Source organism: Oryx dammah, unplaced genomic scaffold (genome assembly GCF_014754425.2).
Source record: "Oryx dammah isolate SB20612 unplaced genomic scaffold, SCBI_Odam_1.1 HiC_scaffold_27, whole genome shotgun sequence".
NCBI classification, from domain to species: domain Eukaryota; kingdom Metazoa; phylum Chordata; class Mammalia; order Artiodactyla; family Bovidae; genus Oryx; species Oryx dammah.
The window spans coordinates 101173819-101188829 of NW_024070211.1; the positions used below are offsets into that span (position 1 = coordinate 101173819).

The 15011-nt window shown below is 36.8% G+C and overlaps 1 protein-coding gene across 5 annotated transcripts in view; it reads left to right on the forward strand.

Moving 5' to 3' along the window:
* SLC4A10 (solute carrier family 4 member 10) overlaps window positions 1-15011 on the forward strand; it is a 347705-nt gene that overhangs the window by 90125 nt on the left and 242569 nt on the right. The window contains exon 1 of one of the 5 annotated variants that reach the window (XM_040229232.1): window positions 6215-6412. The exons of 1 other annotated variant lie outside the window; for it this stretch is intronic. In XM_040229232.1, the coding sequence (XP_040085166.1) occupies window positions 6332-6412 (81 nt within the window). In that variant the 5' untranslated portion in view covers window positions 6215-6331. Of the gene's footprint in view, window positions 1-6214; window positions 6413-15011 lie in introns of those variants that run through there. 3 more of the 5 variants (XM_040229230.1, XM_040229229.1, XM_040229233.1) reach the window with 3 other exon arrangements.

The window sequence follows — 15011 nt, forward strand, 5'->3', positions numbered from 1 at the left end:
AATTCTATGGACAGAGAAGCCTAGTGGGCTACAGTCCATGGGGTCGCAGAGAGTCAGAGATGACTTTTCTGCATTTGAAATGACTATATGATTTTTATCCTCAATTTTGTTAATATGACATATCACATTGATTTGTAGCTGTCTGAGCTCTCCTTGTGCCCCTGGAATAAATCTGACTTGGTCATCATGGTGTATGATTCTTTTAAAGTATGGTTTTATTTGGTTTACTAGTATTTTGTTTAGGGTTTTTGCATCTGTGTTCATCAAGAATACTGGACTTTAGTCCCCCCCCTTTTTTTGGTGTTCTTATCTGCTTTTGGTTTCAGGGTATTGCTGGTTTCACAAAATGTGTCTGTAAAGTTTCTCTCCAGTTTTTTAGAAGAGCTTGGGAAAGATAGGTATTAAATCTTTGAATGTTTTGTAGAATTTTTCAGTGAAGCCATCTGGTCCTAGATTTCTGTTTTGGGGAGATTTTTGATTACCATTTTAATCTTATTAGATCAGTCTATTCAGACTTCTGTTTCTTGATGATTCAGCCTTGGAAGATTGTATGTTTCTAGATATTTATTCATTTCTTCTAAGGCATCCAATTCATTGGTGTATAATTTTTCATAGAAGTTTCTCATGATTCTTTGTATTTCTATAGCATCAGTTGTAACTTCTTTTATTTTATTTCTGATTTTACTTATGAGAATCCTCTACTTTTTTCTTAGTTAGCTAAAGCTTTGTTGGTTTTGTTTATATTTTCAAATAAACAGTAGTTAGGTTCATTTATTCTTTAAAAAATTGTAACTAAAGTTGATGTACAATATTGTGCTAGTTTCTGATGTACAGCTCCACATTCTTTTTTCGTTGATCTTTTCCATTTTTTTAGTCTCCATTTCACTCATTTACCCTCTGGTCTTTGTGTTTGTGCCTTTTTAAAAATTATTTATTTATTTACATTATTTAATTTTTTATACAACTTTAAATACACAGAAGAACTGTACAAAAAAGATCTTCACGACCCGGATAATCACGATGGTGTGATCACTCATCTAGAGCCAGACATCCTGGAATGTGAAGTCAAGTGGGCCTTAGAAAGCATCACTATGAACAAAGCTAGTGGAAGTGATGGAATTCCAGTTGAGCTATTTCAAATCCTGAAAGATGATGCTGTGAAAGTGCTGCACTCAATATGCCAGCAAATTAGGAAAACTCAGCAGTGGCCACAGGAATGGAAAAGGCCAGTTTTCATTCCAATCCCAAAGAAAGGCAATGCCAAAGAATGCTTGAACTACCACACAATTGCACTCATCTCACACGCTAGTAAAGTAATGCTCAAAATTCTCCAAGCCAGGCTTCAACAGTATGTGAACCGTGAACTTCCTGATGTTCAAGCTGGTTTTCGTAAAGGCAGAGGAACCAGAGATCAAATTGCCAACATCCACTGGATCATCAAAAAAGCAAGAAAGTTCCAGAAAAACATCTATTTCTGCTTTCTTGACTATGCCAAAGCCTTTGACTGTGTGGATCACAATTAACTATGGAAAATTCTGAAAGAGATGGAAATACCAGACCACCTGACCTGCCTCTTGAGAAATCTGTATGCAGCTTAGGAAGCAACAGTTAGAACTGGACATGGAACAACAGATTGGTTCCAAATAGGAAAAGGAGTGCGTCAAGGCTGTATATTGTCACCCTGCTTATTTAACTTATATGCAGAGTACATCATGAGAAATGCTGGACTGGAAGAAACACAAGCTGGAATCAAGATTGCCGGGAGAAATATCAATAACCTCAGCTATGCCGATGACACCACCCTTATGGCAGAAAGTGAAGAGGAACTAAAAAGCCTCTTGATGAAAGTGAAAGAGGAGAGTGAAAAAGTTGGCTTGAAGCTCAACATTCAGAAAACGAAGATCATGGCATCCAGTCCCATCACTTCATGGGAAATAGCTGGGGAAAGAGTGGAAACAGTGGAAACAGTGTCAGACTTTATTTTTCTGGGCTCCAAAATCACTGCAGATGGTGACTGCAGCCATGAAATTGAAAGACGCTTACTCCTTGGAAGAAAAGTTATGACCAACCTAGATAGCATGTTCAAAAGCAGAGACATTGCTTTGCCGACCAAGGTCCGTCTAGTCAAGGCTATGGTTTTTCCTGTGGTCATGTATGGATGTGAGAGTTGGACTGTGAAGAAGGCTGAGCACCGAATAATTGATGCTTTTGAACTGTGGTGTTGGAGAAGACTCTTGAGAGTCTGTTGGACTGCAAGGAGATCCAACCAGTCCATTCTGAAGGAGATCAACCCTGGGATTTCTTTGGAAGGAATGGTGCTAAAGCTGAAACTCCAGTACTTTGGCCACCTCATGCGAAGAGTTGACTCATTGGAAAAGACTCTAATGCTGGGAGGGATTGGGGGCAGGAGGAGAAAGGGACGACAGAGGATGAGATGGCTGGATGGCATCACTGATTCGATGGACGTGAGTCTGAGTGAACTCCGGGAGTTGGTGATGGACAGGGAGGCCTGGCGTGCTGCAGTTCATGGGGTCGCAAAGAGTCGGACAAGACTGAGCGACTGAACTGAACTGAACCCATTTACCAAATATTGGCTATATTCCCTGTGTTGTACAATACATCCTTGAGCCTGTTTTGCCGTCAGTAGTTTATACCTCCCTCTCTTCCACTGCTCCATTGCCCCTGCCTCTGGTAATGACTAGTTTGTTCTCTGTATCTGTGAGTCTGCTTCTTTATTGTTAAAATTTGTATGGAAACACAAAAGACCCTGCATAGCCAAAACAATCTTGAGAAACACCGCTGGAGGAATCATGATCCCTGACTTCAGACTACTACAAAGCTATAGTAATCAAACAATATGGTTCTGGCACAAACCAGATATATAGATCAATGAAACAGGATAGAGAGCCTGGAAACAAACCCATGCACTTATGGTCATTTAATCTACAACAAAGGAGGCAATAGTATACAATGGAGAAAAGACATTCTCTTCAATAAATGTTGCTAGGAAAGCTGATCAGATACAACTAAAAGAAGGAAATTAGAACATTCTGTAACACCATATATAAAAATAAACATAAAATGGATTAAAGACCAAAATCTAAGACTGGATATTAAAAAACTCCCGGAGGAAAACATGGGCAGAACACAGCGTAAGTCACAGCAATAATTTTTGGATCTACCTCCTAAAGTAAAAGAAATAAAAGCAAAACTAAACAACTGGGGCCTGAATAAAAGCTTTTCACAGCTCTTATTTAGGAAACCATGAAAAAATGAAAATACAACCTGCTGCTGATGAATGGATAAAGAAGATGTAGTATATACACACAATGGAATACTACTCAGCCATATAAAAAATAATTAAATTTTACCATTTGTAGCAACATGGATGGACTTGGAGGGCATTATGCTAAGTGAAAAAAGTCAGACAAAAAAGACAAACACTGTATGACATCACTTACATGTAGAATCTAAAAAATACAACAAAGTGGTGACTATAACAAAAAAAGAAGCATACCCTGGCCTGATCATCAGTGTTGTGACAAAATATGTGAAAGAAAAGTACAATTTTCAGTTTATTTTTTGTTTATTCATTTATAATAATTTTGCTCAAATTTAAGCACATTTTGAGAGGTCACAGAATGAATGTCAGATGAGCTTTCCTTCTCAACACTTTCTGGCTATTTTATAAAAACTAAACACATACATGTGAAATAAATTAATGACAACACAATGGAGCATGTGGTGAAAGTATATGAACTGTCAAAATGAAATCTATAATAATTTAGGAGGCTATGAATAAACCTTGACACTTCTCTCTACCTCATTTCTCACATTTAGTCTCCCGTCACATTCTTTCTAACTAAAAAGTGTATCTGGAATCTTATCAATTTCTCTCCATCCCTACTGCCACCACTTTGGTTCAGGCCATCATTATCCCCTGCCCCAAATTATATATCTTGTCTTTTTCCAGTTTTATTTTACTCAACTGATTCTCTCCCATAGCCAGAATAACATTAAACTACAAAAATGATTGTGTTTAAGGATTCTCATTCCCCTGAAGTTTAAGTCCATCCTCTTTAAATGGTTTCTGAAGAGTCCTGTGATTAGACCTTGGTTTACCTTTCAGCCTTATCTCTTCTCTCTGTCCTACTAATGGTTCATGGTCTCACCATGCTGTATTCAGCATCCCTCAAATATCATCTACTCAAGATCTTCTCAGTTTTAACAGTAATTCCTTAGGAAGATCTTTTCTGATCCTTAGGTTAGGGATCTGTCCTATTAATCAGTCTCATATCCCTTGATCTTCTGTCATGGTATACTTGTTTAATTATCTGCTTTTGTGATGGCATATCTTATATTGTCATGAATTCTGTAGCACAGCATCTGACACAAAGAAGATGTTTAATATTTTCCACATGAAATAAATATAGAAAGGGAGATAGATGTTAAGATATCTCTTAAAGAAAACTTACCTATTTTGATTACAATAAAAGAGTAAATACTGTATGTATAAATCATAATACATATGATTTTCCATTCAGGTATGTCATTGGGTGCATACAGCCAAAACTACCAAATGTTTTGTCTGAACATGTGCAGTTAGAGGCAGTAATTTCTCTAAGGGCATAATGTGGATCAGACTATTAAAACTAATTTCTTTCTTTTTACAAATAAAAATTAGATCTATTTAAGGTATAATCATTTACCTTAGATTTATTGAGATATAATTGACATATAACATTGTATAAGTTTAATTTGATATACTTACATATTGCAAAAATTACCACCATATGTAACTTTCAAGTATATAATACAATATGATTAACTGTAATCACTATCCTATGCATTTGATCCCTAGAACTTATTCATCTCATTAACTGGAAGTTTGTACTTTTGACCAACATCTTCCCTGTGCCTCTACCCATCAGCCTTTTAAAGAAGCCCAATTTCTAAGACTCATTAGTCTCCATGATAGTACAAATTATGCTCAGATGTTCATCAGATGTTGTGAATGGGAGAAGGGAAGTTATACTGGTTTGTAATTAGTTTACACTTAAAAAACAGTTTCTGTATAGTTCTTTTAGCTATCATTAAATTTCATTTAGTTTATATCACATGTATACACATAAAGCATTCATAGGTATATAAAGAAAGTGTCCATTAATTCAGGCTATATATAATGGGAGTACTGTTTTAGGGTAATATGTTATATTTGGTGTCCTAATTTTGCATTCAATTAAATATAAGTTTCAGTTCAGTTCAGTCGCTCAGTTTAGTCTTTGTTTTATTTCTAAAACATTATTTTTTAATCACATGGTAAAGAGAAAGTATTTCCATTTATAATCTTGGAGGATATCAGTTTTCTATCATCAGACTATTTTATTCATCTGAAAATTCCTTAATACTACTCTGTTGTGGTAAAAGAGAGCATTATAAGAATCTCAATGAACACAAATAAGATGCAATGAAAAATCACAATAAAAATGCCAATAACATAGGTTTAATTTCCTAGATTTAGATTTAACCATGCAGTTTTGGAATTTGATAATAGCATTTTGTGTTTTGCATATTAAGTTCTATAGGAGATTTTGTGCCTTTTATTAATAGTATAAAAATTATTTTGATTTGAAGTGTATTGGTCTGAAAGATGTGAAATAAAAATAGTTCCTGAGAATTAAAAAGTGAATATGCACTTACTTATTCTTAGCTATCTGCTCTTATACACAATTATCAAAGATTGCCAGAAGAAAAATTCATCATTTTTAGGGACTTCTAATTTTAATGGGTTGGATAAGTGATGATGCACATGGTTTGGAAGAAAGAGTCCTTTAAGAGAGAGTACAGTGTTGCTTCTTAAATCATTAAAGCTTAGTCATACATGGAGAAAATGCACAATAATTAAGAACTAATGTTTTAACATGGCAACAGATGCATTGGACAGTTAATTAAATAGAACATTGCTTATTTGTAAAGAAATGACAAAAAATTCAAACTTTTCTGGGCACGTGAAGTCTTTATAGTATCAGAAGTGGGAAACCTGAAAGACGTGACTCATTCTCTGTTTGGATGATGCAGAATTGCTCTAAGCAGTAAGCTTACTGTTTTCAGACAGCATTAGCAGCTTCAGCACATACAACTGTGTCATCCTCCCTAATACGCAGTGTTTATAACTGCAAAGGGGAGATGATAAACAGCATATGAGATCTGATATTTTCATGATGACTTAAACAGATACTGATGGACAGATCTGCTGTTTGATGTTTTCTTCACTAGCCCTGAAGATGCTGAGACATAGAGGTGGCTGTGATTATCTTTTGTAAGACAGGAAATGCAATCTTTAGGGATCTCTGGAAATAGAAAGGTCATGCAGTCTGGAACCTGTGAGTCTTTTCAATCTCTAAGTCATCAGGTATGACCTCATGAATTATAATGATGCTGTTAGACTGTAGAGTTATTGCTTTTTCTAGCTCATTTAGAATAATCAATGTAATTGTTTATTATTAGATTCTCCTTAGGATATTTGAACAAGTAATATCTATAGTAATAGATGCCAGATAAACAATATGAATTTTAGAAATATGTGTGTGTTTAAGTTTGTGTTTACTTTAGCTTTTTATGGGGAAGTGGGAAGTAAAGAAAGAGATCCTTTGTATGTAATTAAGGGCAAGGTTTTGGGCTCTACAGATTTTTCCAGATTAAACCTGAATACAGTCAAATTGCAGCTTTTATTTTGAATGATAAAAATAGCATAAATCTTTCATACTGATAAGTATACACCATAGCTAGCTGCTTATATATAGTGACATATTAAATTTTTTAATCTGGGATTTCTTAAGCAGAGAAATAGATGTTACTGCCACTGTACTGTGCAACCACACAGCAACCCAACTGTGATGAGTAGAATTATGTTTATCAGCATCTGAGCTATTTTCTTGAAATTATCTTTCAGTATCTAAATTGTTTTAAAAGGCATAGCTTTTTAATTATTTTTCAGATCTATTGACATAATGATGCTTTGGTTCTCTTAATGCAGAGATCTGCTAAGGCACTGCTTATAGATTAAAGCAAATAATAAATCTGTTTTATTCTTTGTTTTTTTTTTTTTACAAGGAAATCTGGTGCCGTATAAGCTTGTTTAAGATTTTTGACCCAGAGATATTCTACTTTTGATTGCTTTCATTTTCAAAATGAAAGACTTAATTATATTAAACATGTTAACTACAAAGAATAGAAAAGCATCACATCAAAGAATGTGGATTTATATATCCATTTTATTCTGAAACTCTGCTATTTATTTTAAACCATTTTCACCTATCATGTTAAAATGCATTTAACTTTGGTTTTTTATAGCATATCCTCAGGGTTACATGCTTAGATAAGAAGCCTTGACTCTGTTTGACATTCAAGTTTTGAAGGAATTTTTTTTTTTTTTTTGTATTACACATATTTCTGCCTCAGGATTAGGGGACCTGGCAGATACTTGCCAAGGCATCCCATATTAAATGAACAAAAACAGAAAATGTTGCAGCATTTCTCAGAAGATAGTTTTATCTTCATGATTCCATAGCTTGATTAGGATTTAATGCCCCATTAAGGTAAAATGTTGTATTAAATATGAATATACTTATCAAAGACTAAAATGGAAATCTGAAACAGTGATTTGATTCAGTTAAGGGGTCAGTTTCTCCTTTTTAATTAAAAGCACACTAAAATTTATACCTACTGATATTGACTATTATTTTTTATATGTTATTCAGACTACTTAGCCTGCTTAGATTCTTATTAGCAGGGAAGTTTGCCATATTCTTAAGCTTGATTAGTTTTGGAATGATTTGAATATACCTTTTAGTTGCTACAAAACCTGTTTAATCTGTTAGAATTTATTTCCAGTATTTGCATGTATTAGTCACTATGAGTACATTCTGTTTCTTGGCATTGCTTTGGGATTCCTCTAAGTATTGGTTTCACAACATTCTGCTAGATTTTTCACTGTGTTTGTGACCTTTCAAAAGAACCAAACCATAAAGATTTTCGGTTACTTTCTTCAGTGACACTTAAATGAAGATATCTCAATAATTCTATAAGGTGAAAAAATTACAGTCTTAGTCTCATTTCTTTTACAAGGTGGAGAAAAGTGTTTCTCTGTTGGTATGTCAGAATATATAACATTAAAAAGTAAATATTGGTTAGAATGTCAGAGACATTTAATATAATGTCCATCTTTTTCCTGTACAGCAAGATGATCTTGACCTTTTGAATGGTGAAATTGATTGTAAATCTGCTCAGTAAAAATTGGTCATCTTCTTTTTGTAATGGTTGCCTTTATTGGTACCATTTTATACATGCATTTCATTATACATTGTAAAGATTTCTAAAGGTAAGCTGTCTATAAACAACTATTTGGGTAATTGTTCAGTTCAGTGAGCATTATGTGAAAGCTGATCATTTGTACAATATTGTATTTGGTGTTGAGAGGAATACAGAAAAGAAAGAGTTGTTTCCTGCTTCCAAGATTATGAGAAAATGTACATAATGAATTATGCTCACATTTTGAATTGACTTTTCAAAAGTGGTATGCTACTATCAGTTCTAATTTATTAATTGGTGAACCTTAGGATGAGTTACATATAATTCTTTTTTCCTCATTTAAATCTCTTGATATTAGAGACATTAAAGATTGGATCAAACTATAAAATCAAGCATTATATAATTTTGATAACTGCATTAACTTCTTTTATAATACATAAAATTATTTTTATTAGGGCATTATAAACTGTTAATAAAATTCAGTTCAGTTCAGTTCAGTTCAGTCGCTCAGTCGTGTCCGACTCTTTGCGACCCCATGAATCGAAGGACGCCAGGCCTCTCTGTCCATCACCAACTCCCGGAGTTCACCCAAACTCATGTGCATCGAGTCAGTGATGCCATCCAGCCATCTCATCCTCTGTCATTTCCTTCTCCTCCTGCCCCAAATCCCTCCCAGCATCGGGGTCTTTTCCAATGAGTCAACTCTTCGCATGAGGTGGCCAAAGTATTGGAGTTTCAGCCTTGTATGTTTTATAAGCCATAGTTTTCAATATGAGAGCAAAAATATTGGCAGCATGCAGAAGCAGGGACCCCAACAATCATTTCAAAACCGGGATGTGACCAATTTTCTATAATTCCAGTTTGGGGGTGGTTTAGTCACTTATGTTGTGTCTGACTCTTGCGACCCCATGTACTGTAGCCTGACAGGCTCTTCTGTCCATGGGGATTCTCTAGGCAAGAATACTGGAGTTGGTTGCCATTTCCTTCTCAAGAGGATCTTCCTGACCCAGGAATTGAACCCAGGTCTCCTGCATTGCAGGCAGATTCTTTACCGACTGAGCTATATAGGTTATTATGGAAGGGGATTTTGATTTCATAGGGATTAAGTTTTGGAAGTAAAGAGTAGCAAGTTTTGGACTGTTTGATGCTAGTACTCCAGTACTCTTGCCTGGAAAATCCCATGGACGGAGGAGCCTGGTAGGCTGCAGTCCATGGGGTCGCTAAGAGTTGGACACGACAGAGTGACTTCACTTTCACTTTCACTTTCATGCATTGGAGAAGGAAATGGCAACCCACTCCAGTTCTTGCCTGGAGAATCCCAGAGAGGGGGGAGCCTGGTGGGCTGCCGTCTATGGGGTCGCACAGAGTCGGACACGACTGAAGCGACTTAGCAGCAGCAGCAGCAGGTCAGGGTCATTTGGGGAGTCTGTTGAATAAATTGGGGAGGATAGAATTTATCTTAGGCTCTGCCAACAAAGGTCTGTCTAGTCAAGGCTATGGTTTTTCCAGTGGTCATGTATGGATGTGAGAGTTGGACTATAAAGAAAGCTGAGCGCCGAAGGATTGATGCTTTTGAACTGTAGTGTTGGAGAAGACTCGTGAGAGTCCCTTGGACTGCAAGGAGATCCAACCAGTCCATCCTAAAGGAGATCAGCCCTGGGTGTTCTTTGGAAGGATTGATGCTAAAGCTGAAACTCCAGTATTTTGGCCACCTGATGTGAAGAGTTGACTCATTGGAAAAGACTCTGATGCTGGGAAGGATTGGGGGCAGGAGGAGAAGGGGATGACAGAGGATGAGATGGTTGGATGACATCACTGACTCGATGGACAAGAGTTTGAGCGATCTCTGGCAGTTGGTGATGGACAGGGAGGCCTGCTAAGTCGCTTCAGTCGTGTCCAACTCTGTGAAACCCCAGAGATGGCAGCCCACCAGGCTTCCCCATCCCTGGGATTCTCGAGGCAAGAACACTGGAGTGGGTTGCCATTGCCTTCCCCAACACATGAAAGTGAAAAGTGAAAGTGAAGGCGCTCAGTCGTGTCCGACTCCTTGCAACCCCATGGACTACAGCCTACCAGGCTCCTCTGTCCATGGGAGTTTCCAGGCAAGAGTACTGGAGTAGGGGGAGGCCTGGCGTGCTGCAATTCATGGGGTTGCAAAGAGTCGGACACGACTGAGCAACTGAACTGAACTGACTGAGGAAGGGCACTGGTAGGAACTAGTAGGGAAGTAGACCTTAACCATCTCGCTGTTGGACACACATGCACAACTCTGTTCTCTTTCATACCAGTGTGCTGGCTGAAAGCAGCATGGAGGTGGGTTGTTATTGTTCAGTTGCTCAGTCGTGTCTGACTCTTTGCATCCCCATGGGCTGCAGCATGCCAGGCTTCCCTGTCCTTCACCATCTCCTGGAGCTTGCTCATGTTCATCGAGTTGGTGATGCCATCCAACCATCTCATCCTCTGTCATCCCCTTCTCCTCCTGCCTCCAATCTTTCCCAGCATCAGGGTCTTTTCCAATGAGTCAGTTCTCATCAGGTGGCCAAAGTATTGGAGTTTTAGCATCAGCCCTTCCAATGAATATTCAGGACTGATCTCCTTTAGGATGGACTGGTTGGATCTCCTTGCCATCCAAGGGACTCTCAAGAGTCTTCTCCAACACCACAATTCAAAAGCATCAATTCTTCGGTGCTCAGTCTTCTTTATGGTCTAGGTCTCACATCTGTACATGACTATTGGAAAAACCATACCTTTGACTATACAGACCTTTGTTGGCAAAGTAATGTCTGCTTTTTAATATGCTATCTAGGCTTGTTTTAGCTTTTCTTCCAGGGAGCAGGCATCTTTTAATTTCATGGCTATAGTCACCATCTGTAGTGATTTTGGGGCCCAAGAAAATAGATTCTCTCACTGATTCCATTGTTTTCCCATCTATTTGCCATGAAGGGAGGTGGGTAGAGAAGATGCAAAAATCTTATTTCTCTGGAATCCCAGGCTGGTGCATGCTGCCCAATAATGCTTATTTTCTTGAATTAAAGCAATAGAAAATTATTTACAAGCTCTTCTGGTTTGTATGGTATGGTAGTTAAGCATCCAGACTGCCATCCATGATCACTAGATTCAAGTCTTAGCTATACCACTTACCAGCTGTATGATTGTGGGCAAGTTACTTAACCTTTCTGGGTTTCAGTTTCCTCAGTGTGATACAGACGTAGTAATGCTGTCTGTGTCAAAGAATTGTGAAGGTCAAATGAGTTAAGGCATGTAAAGTACCTTAAGAGTTCTGAAATATACTAAGCACACTACTGCCAGTGTTACTTAGTGGCAGACATTGTTATATACATTCTTAGAGCTAGGATGAGCTATTGGTAATGGTCATTGTGAGTTTAATTTTGACCTCTCACCCTCATTCTTCTTATCAAGTAAGAAATTCAGCTAAAAACACTTCATAACTATAGATTACTGAGTCTTTGGGAAAGCTTTCAGCAATATCAGGTCTTTTTTTTTAAAGTACTAGTTAGAGATTAAAATTCAGGAGTAAAAATCAAGGTTTAAATAACAGAGAAGTTATAGAGCTTAGGTTTAATGACCTGAGTTATTTTTTAAATCATAAAAACTATCCTTGATGAAGACTCTTCACTCAAATTTATACACAGCTTGTTTTAGTAATTTTATTTGTTAATGAAAATTTATATTCTAGATGAAAGACTAAATTGAAATATAAATACAATACTATATATGAATACAGCAGTTCAAGTTCCTGTTTGATAGAGTATAATATTTTGAATTACTGATGCTTATTTAATGTAAAGACATCAGTGTGCTTAAAAACTGTCAAACTCCTAAGTACAAGTGTATAATTTGGTGCTTAGATGAAACCTAAATCTAAATCTTAAGTAATCTGTGTTACATTTTGTGACATTTTTGCATTTTACTTCTGTTCTCTTGAGCAATTTTCTCAGTGTGCAGCTATTTCCCTCGAATTGGCACAAGGTCGATCAAATTGCCGATCAAATTTCAGCACAATGCAATTTGTTAAAGCAAACAAAAAGCCAAACATGCAAAATCCTGTAGTACTGCAGTAAGCGCAGTACAGGGCAAGGATATAAAGACCAATAGGTCCTTGTCTTCAGGAAATCATAGATAGTGAATTGTAAATACTAAATACAAACGACTATAACAGAATGTGAAAAGTAGTGAGTGCCATAGAGGTTCAAAAATGAGATGAAAGAGGCATAAATCATTCTGCTGAGTTCAGCTGGCAGAATATTTCAAGCTAAGTGAGGAGAGAGAAAGAAAAGCTAGTTGAGGAGTTGGGGAAGTATGTCAAGGGGCATATGAGGTAGACCTTGAAGACTGGCCAAGACAGGAAAAAGGTCATTTTGGGTAGAGGAAATGACATGAGCAAAAGTTGGGAGACAGAAAGCAAATAATATCTATAAGTAGTATGGAATGGTTCATTTTGGTCTATAGCCCAGTCGGGTAACTCAGATTATCAAAGGAAAGATTTGGGACCAGATAATGTAGAATCTTGAGTGTTATATTATGAATTTCTAAACTGAAAACATTTGTGTGCTGAACTAATCATTTTGGGGAGAAAATAAAATAAAAGATAAAAAAACAGCACTATATTTTGCAGTCATATTCAGAGCTCTAACCCTCCTGAGACTTTGAAAATGAAAATTAAATTCCTGAGTAGATTTAGTAGTTAGTAGACAAGGTAGGGGGTAGAAGCAAAATGAAAGATTTTAATCAAATTCTCTATCAGAGTTGCACGTGAGAGCATTTCTCAGTCTGTCCACAACCACTCAGGAGTCCTAGATTTCAGACCCTAAGAGACCGCCTGCTTGTCCCTGATGTAAACTCCATTTTATTGTTAAGTAATCAGCTTTAGCTTTGGCTTTATTTTAGATATTTCCTAGACCAAGGACAATCTAGAAGGATCATTTTAATACAATGAATATGCATGCCACTATGGTGAATATTTGGATAATAAAGACTTTGTCTTAGGAAAAATTGGAAGGAGAAATTGCTACTGATAATCATGGAAGTTACAGGGATATTTAAGCTCTGCTTATTGCTAATATAGCAATGATAAAGTAAGTGTAATTGTAATACATTTAATATCATCTATAAATTTTCTATTCCATACACCAGAACTTATTTAGTATTGTGTGAGGTTAGTAGCAGATCTCCCTTAGGTGTGACATCTGAGATGTGACTTTTGTTATCAGGAGGATAGCATTGGTGCATGGGAATTGAAAAAATTGGAATTGAATACTCTTATTTAGTACATCATCCATATAAACGATGTCAGAAGTAAACATGGAATTCCACAGTGTGAGTAAAAATGAAACCAGACACTGTTGCTCTTCTGGCCCTTTATTTAGAGCAATAGCAGACTCATGTAATTGAGAATACTCAGTTTTTTTCTGTAGAATACTGCATTATTTGAAAAACCTATTTTTCTAGAAGTTTCTGTGAAGTTGTTCTTATTAATCCTGTGACTTCATGTTGCCTTGGGAAATAGCTATACATATGGTAGTGGTATTGGCCCAGCAAATTTTCAATACTTATTTTAGAACCATAGGTCTATTTGTGGGAAAAACTTTGGAGAATATTGGATTTTAGGTTTTTTTAAAAAACTTTTAAACATTCAAACTCTTTTTACCTTGCTTGCGTGCTCAGTCATTCCGTTGTGTCCAGCTCTGCGACTCCATGGACTGTACAGCCCGGAGATTTCCCAGGGGAAGAATACTGGAGTGGTTGGATTCTCCAGGCAAGAATACTGGAGTGGGGTGCCATTTCCTCCGCCAGGGGACCTTCCTGACCCAGGGGTCAAACCCGTGCCTCCTGCAGCTCCGGCACTGGGAGGCAGGTCTTTACCACCGAACCGCTGGAAAGCCCTCCTTAAAACCAGATGAAAGACATTTACTGAAATGATCCTTTCCTTATCCCAAGTCTTTTAGAAAATGATAATACAGGGATATAAATAAGTTAAAAAGACAATTGAATAATCTTTGATTAAATTTCTCTTTACAAAAGGCAACAGAACTTGGTTCATGAAATATTGCAATGCAAAATATGCTGCATATAAATGTATATTATCTATTTCTAGCCAATTCTTTTTTTGGTCAAAATTTTATTCAAACTCATAATAATTTATTGAGTCTATTGTGTAGTGTGGAGGAAGGCAGTATAGCACAGTAGTTAAGAGCCAGAGTTATGGAGCTGGATTTATTTGTTTAGATCCTATATTCTCCATTTACAGATATAGTTTATTTTAGTAATGTTATCTAATCTCTCTCTTCCTCAGTACTGTCATCTATAAAATGAGGATACTAATGTGCTAATCTCTAGGCTTGTAATGAAAATCAATCAAATTAATGAATTAGTATAAGTAAATTACTTGAAACAGTGCCTAGCTTAATAAATATTGCTTGTTAAAATTGGTCCCCACTGAACTAGGTAAAGTTGAGGAGAAAGCTACAAAAGATAAACAAGATATAAAATAAATCCATCACCTGAAGGAATTTGAGTGTGTGTGTACTCAGTTGTGTCCAGCTGTTTGCAACCTCAGGGACTGTAGCCCGCCAGGCTCCTCTGTCCATGGAATTTTCCAGGCAAGAATACTGGAGCGGGTTGCCATTCCCTCCTCCAGGATCTTCCTGACCCAGCGAGCGAACCCCTATCTCTTGCATCTC